Source organism: Barbus barbus (assembly GCF_936440315.1).
Source record: "Barbus barbus genome assembly, chromosome: 10".
NCBI classification, from domain to species: domain Eukaryota; kingdom Metazoa; phylum Chordata; class Actinopteri; order Cypriniformes; family Cyprinidae; genus Barbus; species Barbus barbus.
Genome location: NC_136738.1, coordinates 30,787,547 through 30,802,256, shown reverse-complemented (window position 1 = coordinate 30,802,256; position 14,710 = coordinate 30,787,547). Strand labels below are relative to the sequence as shown.

Sequence of the window (14,710 nt, the reverse complement as noted above, 5' to 3'; positions counted from 1 at the left end):
TTTACAGTAGCCTTAAAGTTAAAACAGTAAGGCACTTAATGTATCAGTGTCATTGCATTAAATAAAATATCAAACCAATTGCCATGCATTAAATGTAGCACAAAATTGTTTCGGATTGTAAAATAATAGATTCAAGGTTAAGAATGTAACATTTGGACAATTTCTGCTTAGCCACACGTGTGGTTGCTCTAGTATGATTAGGGTCAGAAATTAACCAGTTATCATGAGAAAAAAAATATGGGCCTAATTAAGTTAGACACTGTAGTGACCTTTTTAGTTAACTGATTTTACAAGTATTTAGCATAAACGGACTGCATATTCTCAAAGATAAAACCTGCCCCTGAAAATAAATTTTAACTTCATATATTCACTGTAATATCTTGGAAACTTGTGGGTGAAATTTATTTTGAAAATGGCTCAGAAAATTGAATATATTTCAACTGATATTGGTAGTTTCTTTGATATTTGTCTAGTGCAATTGCATTTATGGGTTTTTGAGGCCACAGTAGAGTATGTTACACACACGTAACCTAAAACATGACTACATATAATTAATAGTTAGTCTTGTATCACACAAATCTTTAACCTTGATAGGTGTATATATGAATGCAAACGAGCACGCTTATTGCCAAAAGCACACATTGTGTACACTATCATGATACACATATGTAAATACCAGACCATTTTGCAATTACCATCAAGATTTCATGAGTTATCAAGAGTTTTGAACAGATTTATAAAACGTCTGTTATAAAACACTACACCATTTGGCTCATAATCTTAGTCCTGAAGTAACACTGTACTGCACATTTATTCATGCTCCTCTAATTCTTCTGAGGAATAAATTGGCTGAATTCAGTATGAACATACTGTCATACCACTCTTACGTTTTTAGCCATGCACAGATAAAGTAGAAAAAGTAATAGTTGTGTCATAGTATCCTATTGTTTTGAGAAATCCTGTATGCTTTTTGATAGTTTGCTGCCTCCCTGTGATTCAGTGATACGCTCCCTAGGAAAGCTACCTTTTAAAACGGTTCCTTTAGAGTTCCGATATATAGGCTAATTATAATATTAATTTACAGTTCATTATTTGATTCAAAAACTTGACCTCCAAGGAAAAGACCACCATATCTTACTAATTCTATCAGCTGCTGTAAGCCTGTATTACACAATTGCGAACACTAGATGGCGAAAACGTCTTATTTATGAAACCAAAAGACCCTTGCATTACATGGTAGCATATGTGACTATATTATGATTAATGATGTACTATATAATGTAATTGGATGCTAGTATAATTATATACCGTATTAATGTTATATAATACATTATTATTCATGTAAGAATATATTAATATTGAAAAAAAATTGCAGAAGCAGCTTGCAGTACCAAACAGTGTTCCATATTTGGATTTGGATAATCCACAAAATATACACATTTTATTGCATTAGATTAAATTTTTATTGCATTTATTAAAAAAAGAAGAAGAAAAGAGAACACCTCAATTTTTACAAAAATTATAAAGAAAATTGACAAAATAAGTACCAATGCTGCATTTGAGCACAAATGATAGCTGGTTTGATTGCACTGTCTAATGCAAAGAAATTGAAACACAAGTTTGATTTAAATGTCCAAATCCTGTATATGAGCAGGAGGCTGTTACTGTAGATGATGTAAAAAGTAGCTTAAAGATGGTCCAAGATTTCTTTTATATCGGCGTCACCCAAATAATCAATGAGTTGAGCCGTAGTGCAGGCCTGACAGTGGCAGGGCAGATGGCAGATTTAAAAGCACAGCACGAGGTTATTGTGACTCTCAAACTGTTTCTAAACAAACCAGACAGAGTTACTGTAAAGAAGAAAGCGTAAATTTAATAATATGAGACATCTTATTATAAGAGGAGACCTGGTCTAGTTGGCGCAGTTTTACTCCAGTTCTCAGAGTAGATTTACTGTATATTTGAAAGTCACTTTCTGTAGATACAAACCTTAAAGTCTAGCAAAAAAGCGATTGAACATTTTTACCATTACTTTCCAGGGAAAAAAGCTGCTCAATAAATACTTACCTCACAGCGGGGCATGTTGTCACACTATAGAGGTAAGTTATCACTAGGGGATCTTGCCATTGTGCATAAAGCAATATAGTAATGAAATGGTGAACTAGGAAAGGATAATGTATAAAAATTCGGCCAACAGAAATTTCCTGAGAATATTTAATTATTTGTTTAATCCATTCACTGAATAGTTGCCCCTTGCATGAATATCGCATGTAAATCTCACAAGACTTTTCTCAGAGTATAACCATCTAGCCATCCGAATAAAATAAAAATGCTAATAATTTTACTATTTACACTAGAATGCAAACCAAGTATGCTAATGAAAAAACTTCCGACTTTCCAAACTTCTGTGACTTTCTTACCTCTGTGAAACATAAAGTTTCTGACACTCATATGGACAAAAACACATCTTTTATGTTTTACATTTTATTAAGCCAGGAGTGGGAGTAAATGACAAAATTTGTTGTTTTGAGTGAACTATCCCTTTAAGGCAGTTTTGAACTGGAATTCAGATAAGCAATTGTGCAATTAGACTTTTGACTTAAAATCTCCAAGTTATTAAGATGCAGACAAACGTGAGCACTAGTCCTGCATAGTACTTTCCCCTAGTTATTTGTTGAAAATGCCTGAAATGAAATGTCATGAGGTCCAGTCCTGACAAATGTCGAGGCACTGTAACATAATGCCCCCTCCTCTGTGGTCTTTAAGTGCTACTACCCACTACTGCGTCACACAGCAGCTACACGCGCCCTTATGAGTGAGCACTGTGATAATATGACTGCACTAAATATGTGAGCACATCATCTGCGCTGATCGGCGACGCTGCACGCAGTACGTACTACACGCACTGGAGCTGATCTACAGGTACAGAAGATGGACGTGAAGGACCAAGGCGCACAAATGGAGCCTCTGCTGCCCGCGGTAAGACGCTCTTTAATCAGCCGTGTGCGTGAGAGACCTTGACTTTGACTGAATGACTCGTCGCGCGTGATTTGCGCCTCTGCAGTTCGAAGGAGACACGCATGTTACAGTTGCATTCTGCTGCAGCGCATGTTGCAGACCAGGACGCATTTTACTAATGCGTTCACAGGTTCATCGTAGATTATTTTAACGTGAAATGTCTGTATTTACATGCAACATGCATTGAACGTCATTAAAACGACATCTTGATGAGAAAGTTGATTTGTACCATGAGGGAAATTGAGCAAACTCACATGTGAGGAAAAATCAGCAGAAAGAAGAGATTATATCATGCATGAAGAAAATAAAGCCTAATTGAAGATTGGATTGCATTTTTCATGACGATTAAGCGGACATTTCCTGCCAAATGAAGGAGAATGACGTATTATTTAAATTTTAAAGTATTTATACCGTACGTCATGGAAATATTCGATGGACTGTCTTTAATTTGTTGATTTTAATAATTATATTACACTTACAGTATCTCACAGAAGTGAGTACACCCCTCACACTTTTGTAAATATTTTTTTATATCTTTTCATGTGACAACACTGAAGAAATGACACTTTGCTACAATGTAAAGTAGTGAGTGTACAGCTTGTATAACAGTGTAAATTTGCTGTCCCCTCAAAATAACTCAACACTCAGCCATTAATGTCTAAACCGCTGGCCACAAAAGTGAGTACACCCCTAAGTGAAAGTGTCCAAATTGGGCCCAAAGCGTCAATATTTTGTGTGGCCACCATTATTTTCCAGCACTGCCTTAACCCTCTTGGGCATGGAGTTCACCAGAGCTTCACAGGTTGCCACTGGAGTCCTCTTCCACTCCTCCATGACGACATCACGGAGCTGGTGGATGTTAGAGACCTTGCGCTCCTCCACCTTCCGTTTGAGGATGCCCCACAGATGCTCAATAGGGTTTAGGTCTGGAGACATGCTTGGCCAGTCCATCACCTTTACCCTCAGCTTCTTTAGCAAGGCAATGGTCATCTTGGAGGTGTGTTTGGGGTCGTTATCATGTTGGAATACTGCCCTGCGGCCCAGTCTCTGCTTCAGTATGTCACAGTACATGTTGGCATTCATGGTTCTCTCAATGAACTGTAGCTCCCCAGTGCCGGCAGCACTCATGCAGCCCCAGACCATGACACTTTCGCCACCATGCTTGACTGTAGGCAAGACACACTTGTCTTAGTGCTCCTCACCTGGTTGCTGCCACACACGCTTGACACCATCTGAACCAAATAAGTTTATCTTGGACTCATCACACCACAGGACATGGTTCCAGTAATCCATGTCCTTAGTCTGCTTGTCTTCAGCAAACGGTTTGCGGGCTTTCTTGTGCATCATCTTTAGAATAGGCTTCCTTCTGGGACGACAGCCATGCAGACCAATTTGATGCAGTGTGTGGCGTATGGTCTGAGCACTGACAGGCTGACCCCGCACCCCTTCAACATCTACAGCAATGCTGGCAGCACTCATACATCTATTTGCCAAACACAACCTCTGGATATGATGCTGAGCACGTGCACTCAACGTCTTTGGTTGACCATGGTGAGGCCTGTTCTGAGTGGAACCTGTCCTGTTAAACCACTGTATGGTCTTGGCCACCGTGCTGCAGATCAGTTTCAGGGTCTTGGAAACTTCTTATAGCCTACGCCATTTTTATGTAGAGCAACAATTCTTTTTTTTTCAGATCCTCAGGGAGTTCTTTGCCATGAGGTGTCATGTTGAACTTCCAGTGACCAGTATGAGAGAGTGAGAACGATAACACCAAATTTAACACACCTGCTCCCCATTCACACCTGAGACCTTGTAACACTAATGAGTCACATGACACTGGGGAGAAAAAATGGCTAATTGGGCCCAATTTGGACATTTTCACTTAGGGGTGTACTCACTTTTGTGGCCAGCGGTTTAGACATTAATGGCTGTGTGTTGAGTTATTTTGAGGGGACAGCAAATTTATACTGTTATATAAGCTGTACACTCACTACTTTATGAAAAGATATAATAAAATATTTACAAAAATGTGAGGGGTGTACTCACTTCTGTGAGATACTGTATATTACAATACAATGATTGTAATTCAGTAACTTTCCACTGTAGTACAGTAGAAATAATACTGTATTACAGTAAGGAAAAGCTATTCAGTTGTCTTGAAAATAATGTAACTTGATTAAATGTAATATAATAATTATACTTAATTATAACTATGTAATTATTATACGTTTTAATGGGCTTCATAATAGGATTATGATTTTTTTTGCATTGCAACATTTTCATATCAACTAAGCACATTTACCCCTCAAATTTTCATTACTGTAAAGAGTACAGATACTTTATTAGTTTTCTTTATTACTGATACTGTTATTTTTATAATTGTTATTAATATTAAAATATGATTTCTTATTTTTAATATTTTGTATATATTTTTTTCAAATATATAAAATATTTGGTTAATATATAATATTTGTATTATTAGTTTGAAAAACACCTTCTGATGCTACTTGGACACGTCTTCAGTGATGAACTCGGGGTCACTGGGTGTTTCGGGTCTTTAATCATCATACATCCTCACCCGGGCGACCCAGCTGGGGGTGATCAGCCCCCGACTTGTGTCCAAGTGGCATGCTCAGCCACGGATCTCCCTCTGGATCCACAGCCATCGCGAGGCTTTTTCAGCGGCCTCCAGGATGTTCTTAATGGCCCTTTTGCACTGCAGTCCTTTAATACCAAGAAGGTTAAGAGTTCACTGAACTGATCTACCGGCGAAGCCCCGACACCTAACTTCGACTGCTCCAGCACTCTGTGACAAGGTCTGCATATTTAGCCTTTTTGCGTTCATACGCTTCCTCAATTCGGTCTTCCCAGGGGACAGTCAGTTCTAACAAAACCACTTGCTTTGTAGTCTCCGATGTTAGCACCATGTCTGGGCGGAGCGTAGTGGTTGCAGTGTTGGCTGGGAACTTTAGCTGTCTCCCTAGGTCGACCTGGAGCTTCCAATCACGTCCACTGGCAAGAAGCCCCCCCACTGAGCCAACTCTCTGGCGTGACTTCTCTCCAGCTCTGATGAAGGAGATGTATTGTCGGGGGACATGTTGATTCTTACTTTCTTGAATTGCTGTACTGATAGTATCTGCCAAAGATGGCGCAGGGTGGTGATGGCGCAGTGGATAAGACACATGCCTTTGGTGTGAGAGACCCGGGTTCGAATCCACTGTGAGACACCAATGTGTCCCTGAGCAAGACACTTAACCCCTAGTTGCTCCAGAGGCGTGCGACCTCTGACATATATAGCAATTGTAAGTCGCTTTGGATAAAAGCGTCAGCTAAATGAATAAATGTAAATGTAAAGACATTAACAATTGGTCATGGCGCCAGTGGTATCTCCCTTCCCCCAACACATTTGAGCAGGCACTCAGGATGTGCTCCAAGGTGCCCCTCTTCTGGCACAGCTGGCATGCTGGGATGCTTGCCGTTCCCCAACAATGCAGATTGGCTGGGCTGGGAAGAACGTCATACACTGATTGGATGAGAAACTTAATTCCTCTCTCCAGAGCTCTGTCCAGGTTATTTTGTGAGCTTCTACATGCTCCCATCTGGTCCAAGCTGCTTGTTTGCCCATGTCAACCGCTTTGATGTAGCACTCTACCTCCACCTCTGCTCGTATCTTATCCTGTATCAGTAGACGCTTCTCCTTTGCTTGGGCTTTATCATATCGTTGTTTGGGAAAACTACACAGTCCTGACCACCCAACCGCCATGGTGCCCACCAAAGTGCTATGCCGCAGCCGTACTTCCACTCTATCAACATCTCACTGTGCCTGCCACTTCCTTCCAGTCTTTACCTGAATTCCTGCAGATACAACCATGATATCAGAAGAGTCTCTATACATCATGACCTCCTTGGCTCGGGTGATTTTAAACTCTTCCACAAGGCCTCTAAAGGGGAGCTGCAGCTTGTTGGAATGCCCATATAGGGCAACACTGCTTAGGGACCGAGGAAGTCCCAACCACCGCCGGAGTGACTGACTGATGGTTCTTTCTAGAGCCTCCACTGTTGTCACTGGCACCTCATACACTAACAGAGGCCATGTTGATTTATCCTAGCTTTAAACTTTCCAGGGAGCCCGGATTTGTCAATCGCTGTCAGGTCACACCTGATTTTCTGACAGGAAGCTGCGTCCTTCAGGGACTTGTCAAACATCTTGCCCAGGCTCTTGATCGGCTTCTCTGACACCAATGGAATCTGGGTCCCTCCCAGGGTGAAGTGGAACTAATAGCCACTCTCCCCTTCTTCAGGACCAGAGACCTAGAATTGGCTGGTTTAAAACTCATCCTTGGCCATGTGATGAGCTTCTCCAGCCCTCCCAGGAGGCATGAGGTCATCCATGAATGCTCTTATGAGGGTTTGCCAAGTACCAGATCTAGACTTGGGGCCCCTACATTCCACTTCCGCAGATTGGCAATCATATTCATGGCCAAAGAGAACAATGGAACACAGATTGTACAGCCAGTGATTATGCCCTTTTCTAGCCGATGCCAGGCAGATGTTAGTGGTCCTGAAGAGACGCTCAACTTAAGGTCACTATATTAATCCAGAATGGTACTTCTGATTTTCTCTGGAAAATGATACCTTATTAGTGTTATTTCGACAAGCTTGTGTGGAATGGAGCCATACACATTCATTAGATCTACCACAGTGCTGCTAGGGCTCCTTTACTTTACCTTGCTTCCCGAATCAGCTTAGTCACTACCCCTGTATGTTCCAGGCATCCAGCCACCCTGGGATTTCCCCTTTCTGTGTCTATGTATGCATTCTTCATGAGGAACTCAGTTAGCCGCTGGGCCATAATATTAAAAAAGTTCTTCCCTTCAACACTGAGCAGCGAAATTATACGAAACTGTTCGATGCTCCTTGAATCCTCTTCCTTCGGTATCCATAACCCTTCAGCCTGTCTCCACTGAGCAGCCACCTTCTCTCTTCGCCAGATTGCCTTCAAGATCTTCCAGAGTCTCACCAGAAGCCTTGGGCACTGCTTGTAAACTTTATATGGTACTCCGCTGGAGCCAGGTGCAGAGTTTGATCTTGCTGCTCTGACTGTTTCTTTGACTTTTTTCAGAGTCGGAGCAGAGATGTTGAATTGAATCAGCGGTTCTGGAGGTGCCACCAATGCCTCACATTGGCCAAGTTCTTGCTCTCTCAACATGTCATTGAAGGTGCTACTGAGATAATGGTTAATTTCCTCCAAGGAGCAAATGAGGCGGCCACTTCGCTTTTGTCCGAGTAGCCTTTTGGTAAAGCCGAAGGGATCAGCGCTTATGGGCTCTCTCCTTGCACATCCTTCGGTGCCGCTCCACCCAACTAAGTATGATGAGCCTTTTCCTTATAATCTCTGTGAGCTCTGGCAGGGCAGTTTTCTCATCTTCCTCAGCCAATTTATATTGACCCTTGAGAGATTTGAGTTCTTGTCTTAGCTGGCTTATCTTGAGTTCTCGGTGGTTTGGTCTTACTGGGTTGCTCGCACAATGCTCTTTGATGGCACCGAACCGCTCTGATCCTATGGACATTATGGGAGTGCACATGGTCTGAAGTTTATAATCAGCATTTCCCTTTGATGTTATCACTAGGATCCTATCTACATCTTCGTCCAACTGGAGCCACTCCTTCTTATTAGCAACAGGCCACCATTATTAATTATATTTATTTAGTATTTAATATTTAGCATTTAAAACTGTTTACATATATATATATATATATATATATATATATATATATATATGTGCTATTAAACGATTAATCGCGATTAAATTGCATCCAAAATAAGTTTTTGTTTACATGATAAATATACACAGTACACATACATATATTGTGTATATATAAATACACACATGCATGCATATAAATTATATGAATATAAATGCAGACATACATACATTTCAATATTTTCAAAATATTTACTGAATGCGTGTGTACTTATACAGTATATACATAATAAATATACACAAAACACGCACATGTGTGTGTGTGTATATATATATATATATATATATATATATATATATGTGTATATGTGTGTATATGTATATATGTGACCCTGGACCACAAAACCAGTCTCAAGTCGCTGGGGTATGTAGCAATAGCCAAAAATACATTGTATGGGTCAAAATGATTGATTTTTCTTTTATGCCAAAAATCATTAGGACATTAAGTAAAGATCATGTTCCATGAAGTTATTTTGTAAATGTCCTACTGTAAATATATCAAAACCTAATTTTTGATTAGTAATACGCATTGCTAAGAACTTCATATGGACAACTTTAAAGGCAATTTTCTCAGTATTTTGAGTTTTTTTGCACCCTCAGATTCCAGATTTTCAAATATCCTATCCTAACAAACCATACATCAATGGAAAGCTTATTTTTTCAGCTTGTCACTTGTGACTAGTTTTGTGGTCCAGGGGCACTCACACACACACTCACATGAATGAATTATATTTTTATTATTATTATTAACATTTATTTATTTTGTTTATTTAATTCTATGTGATGTTTTTTTAATTCTTTCTTTTTGGGGTGGAAAGCGGGTCACATTTACTTAACCATCTTTAACTAGCACGTGTCTTAATGGTATATTTCCTGTGCTTTTTATAAAAGTAAAGTTGCAGTAGATGTGAGTCTATGTTTAATCTGGGATCTAGTGATTCTCTCTGAGATCAGGGTTGACAGCTGTCAGTGTCATTTTCATTTACAAGTCAGATGAGACTCGCTGTGACTGTAGATTATCTGTGACCCCAGAGCAATAGATCAGGCATTGAGGTCTCACATAATATATAGTGTTTTAATGACCACATCCCATCAGTTACAGATAAAATCACTGGATTATATGAGTTTAACAGCCCAAAACCAGTAAAGTCATAAAGGCATTTAACAGATGCTTTTTTTTTTTTTGCAGATTTGCTTCATATTTTACTTTGGCCATCAAATTGTGAGCCAAAAGTTTATTAAGATCAAACATTGATAAATTAGGCATAGTTAAATGTAGCACATCAAAACATTATTCCTCTCCAGTTTCTGCATCAATAAACCCTGTTTACTTCATATTAGCAGTCCAGATCTGGCCATAAAGCTGCTGCTTCTGCTGAAGCTCCTGCTGGCTGGAGCGTCTAAGACAGGCCTAGATTTGTCAGGCTAGAGCTCATTTGCACTTGTCCAGCTGCAGTGGACTCTATTTTTGTTAGACGTGACAAATGGCATCCAAGCCTGGCTGTGGTTCATTTTTGAGAGGAGTTTCTGACTGAGTAAGATGAAGAAGTTTCTGAATATATACAGTGGGGAAAAAAATATTTGATCCCCTGCTGTTTTTGTACGTTTGCCCACTGACAAAGAAATGATCAGTCTATAATTTTAATGGTAGGTTTATTTTAACAGTGAGAAACAGAATAACAACAAAACAATTCAGAAAAATGCATTTCAAAAGAGTTATAAATTGATTTGCATTTTAATGAGTCAAATAAGTATTTGACCCCTTCGCAAAACATGGCTTAGTTCTTGGTGGTAAAACCCTTGATGGCAATCACAGAGGTCAGACGTTTCTTGTAGTTGGCCACCAGATTTGCACACATCTCAGGAGGGATTTTGTCCCACTCCTCTTTGCAGATCCTCTCCAAGTCATTAAGGTTTGGAGGCTGACGTTTGGCAACTCGAACCTTCAGCACCCTCCACAGATTTTCTATGGGATTAAGTGGCTAGGCCGCTCCAGGACCTTAATGTGCTGCTTCTTGAGCCACTCCTTTGTTGACTTGACCGTGTGTTTTGGGTCATTGTCATGCTGGAATACCCATCCACGACCCATTTTCGATGCCCTGGCTGGCTTCAATGCCCTTACGGTACATGGCCCCGTCCATCGTCCCTTTGATGCGGTGCAGTTGTCCTGTCCCCTTAGCAGAAAAACACCCCCAAAGCATAATGTTTCCACCTCCATGTTTGATGGTGGGGGTGGTGTTCTTGGGCAGCATTCCTGCTCCTCCAAACACGGCGAGTTGAGTTGATGCCAAAGAGCTGGATTTTGGTCTCATCTGACCGCAACACTTTCACCCAGTTCTCCTCTGAATCATTGGCAAATTTCAGATGGGCCTGTACATGTGCTTTCTTGAGCAGGGGGACCTTGCGGGCACTAAAGGATTTCAGTCCTTCGCGGCGTATTGTGTTACCAATTGTTTTCTTGGTGACTATGGTCCCAGCTACCTTGAGATCACTGACAAGATCCTCCCTATCTTTTTTTTGTCCATCTAAATATCAGCATCTGCATCAAATTGCATATTTTTGCTCAGTTTGGCCCACTGAATAAAATTGAGTAAAATTCCTCCATATTCTCACTATATCAGACTATATGAGGCATAAAAGTCTGATGTATCAATTATGACACTCAACTAAAAACAAAGTTTTTTGATAAACTGATTTTTCTGACTATTATTTATTATGTCAGGCTTTACAGGGTTAACATTAGTATACTATGATATATTACTAAAGATTTAGAGTAAGACTTATAATCTTAAGATATTAGAGAGATGCAAAAAGGCAGCATTGAATTCAAAGTCCCTTTAGTCCAAACCCAGTGACCCTGAGCGGCTGAGTGTGTTTGTGTTTGTTGGAGACTTGTACTTTCTACACCAGAAAATGCAGAAAGTATACGTTTAATCATTCAAGCAAGCACCTCTGATCACCTCAGAATGCTTCTTTTTATTATTGATCCAGCGTTGGCAGAAAAGCAGCTTTTGAATGATCCTTAAACAGTCTTGAACAGGTTTGGGTTTAAAGCACATTAGCACATGTGTAATTAATTAGGATTATCTGAGGTATCAGTCATTTGTGTGATGCTGTTCATTTACAGCACGTGCCATTTAAGTATTTGTGACGTGATGCTTTTTCTGTCTGGATCTATTAAATTGTTCAAAAATATATAGAAATATAAAATGAAGTGTTTATATGTATTTTATTTGTTTTCTGTGGCACTTCATCAAAGGTTGTGGTGTAACAGTAATTTAAGTAGTCTGGTGTATTTTATTTCTTTAGAATAATTTGGGTAAATAGCAGTAAAACAAATTCATATAAATGTAAAATATTATAAACTATTTTATAATATATAACATTTTAAAATATTTATATATATATATATATATATATATATATATATAAATATTTATATATATTACACATTATATATATATATATATATATATATATATATATATATATATATATTTTTTTTTTTAATATATAAATATTTTGTCTTATTAAAATATGATATAAAATATTATTCAAAATAAATGGATAATATTTAATTTTTGAATGAATTGTTTTATATAATTTATATAAATATATAATATTATTACTATAACTTTTGTCTGCCAAATCAAAGCAGCGAGACAATTTTACATATGTTGTAAAATATTTTATAACATGTATATAATACAAATAATATTATGTTATTATTTTGTGTTATTATTAAATATTTAAATATATCAATATTATAATATGAAATATAATTTTATATACATTCATAATATTATAAATATTAAATCTTTTGACTGCCAAATCAAAGTCGTTGTGGTGTAAAGACATTTTTGGGTCATGTGACAAAGGCATAAAACAGGAAATGATCATAGAAAGGACCCCTGTAGACCCTCATGATTATGTGTTAAGGTCAGTAATTTTCTTAAAAATATCTTTAATATATATTGACCTTTTTTTTCTTTGACATGGCAGGGTTAGTTGAAATGTTAAATGGAGTAAGACGTTAAAATAGTGATATTCATGATTTAAAAGGTCAAAAAATGAACATGTTTTAAGGTAAGGAAGTACTTGGTCTTTATTTACTGTATTTATTGAGCTCAACAATTATTACAAACAATTATTGCATTTTAAATGGTATATACCTAAACCACAGATATATAACACAGAGCTTGTAGAAGATCTTTCGTCTCTCATGTATCACAGGACAATATAATGATGACTTTTGCAAAGCTCTCTGTTAAGACAAAGCTAAGCTTTATTATTCAGATTACACTGAAAAATATTTCCCGCTCAGCATGAGTCCCGAGCAGACGGACAAAGCTGCTTATTATTGCTTAATGGAAAATAAACAGTGAGCAGTACAGAGACTTACATCTGTTGATAGTGATTATGTCACGCTGTAGCAGGTAAATTGTGCCTCCAAGACGATGATAAATGAGATCCAATTAAGCATATTGTTTGGACTAATCGGTTGTTGTAGTCTAGAGCTCGTAATCGCAGTATGAATGCACTGATATGTATGAGTAGAATAAAAAATCCAGTCTAAGTCTTCTCGCAGTGTTTTTGGATAATCTGCTAGAGATGCTCATGTAATGGCCTTTAGCAGAGATTAATCATATACGCAAGGCTCCTGAGGTTCTTTTAAAGCTAATTGGTGCTCTTTGGATATCCAGGATTATTGTGTTTGAAAGGGAATGTGTCCTGGCACTTCCTCTGTTAAACATGCCCTCTCTTTTTTATGGGGCAAAATAAAATTATAGCCAGAAGAAGTGGCTGCCCAAAATGACAGATATGTGCAGTTTTAGTGCCTGTATGTACATGTATGATTGTGAATGCTCAAACTATATGGTGTTCGTTTAATATGCTTTGGTAAACCCAATCACAGTTTAGCTGCAATGAAAGCATGCAAACGTCATTTTAAATCTGAATTCTGCTGTCAATCCCACAGTTGCAAGCCTGTGACTAAGCTGCCTTAGAGAATGAACTGAAAACAGCAGCTGACAAGAATGGTCAGATTCACCATGGTTTTTAACTGTAAAGTTAATGTTGATTGATCAGCAATGTTATGGGTTATATTATATCTTAAAAACAAAAAAACAAATCCCCTCACTACTGTGTTTTTCCTTAAAAATAATAAGTAAAAAACAAAAATGCACAGTTGGGCTACATGATTAGTCAAAGTAAAACCAAAATCACAATAGGGCTTAGTGCGACAAAAACTGTGATTTAATAAATAAACATATGCACTGCATGTATCAGAGTAAAGCGCAGCACTGTGTTCATTTACACACAAGCAGCTTATTATTACTAAATTAATAATATTTGTCTAGTATTTTTATAATAATAATTATTATTATCAAAAAATAATTAGAATAAAATAATAAGAATAATTATTACATTTCTAGATAAAAACCAAATAAGAAATATTACTATATTTTAATATTAAGCAATATATGAAAAGCAATATTATTATTATTATCAAAGTATATATAAAAATTATTATTATTATTAGTATTAAAATTACTAGACAAAAACAAATAAGAAATATTACTATATTTTTATAATAATAATAATAATAATAATTCGTATTATTACCATTTTTAGATTTCCCCTAAAATAGTGCAGCCCTAATGCATACTGTAAAATTAAAAATTATATAAATATTACTTAACAGTGTGCACTGTGCTGACATAAATCAGAACATTATGAAGAAGTCCTGAATATATGTGAATGCTGTAATGTGCTAATTAATGAAAGGTCCCATGACATGCTGTTTTTTGGATGCTTTTATATAGGCCTAAGTGGTCCCTAGTACTGTATCTGAAGTCTCGTTCCCGAAATTCAGCCTTGGTGCAGAATTTCAGCCACTACGAGCCAGTCCCAAAATGAGCTTTCCT

At 37.7% G+C, this 14,710-nt stretch overlaps 1 protein-coding gene across 1 annotated transcript in view; it reads left to right on the top strand.

Annotated features, from left to right (window-relative positions):
• Positions 1-2,931: 2,931 nt before the first annotated feature.
• Positions 2,932-14,710, top strand: part of LOC306875728 (sodium-driven chloride bicarbonate exchanger-like) — a gene marked incomplete at both ends in the record, with an annotated part of 65,062 nt that continues 53,283 nt past the window's right edge. The window contains one exon of the mRNA XM_079426437.1: positions 2,932-2,979. Coding sequence (XP_079282563.1) covers positions 2,932-2,979 — 48 coding nt within the window. The remainder of the gene's footprint in view (positions 2,980-14,710) is intronic.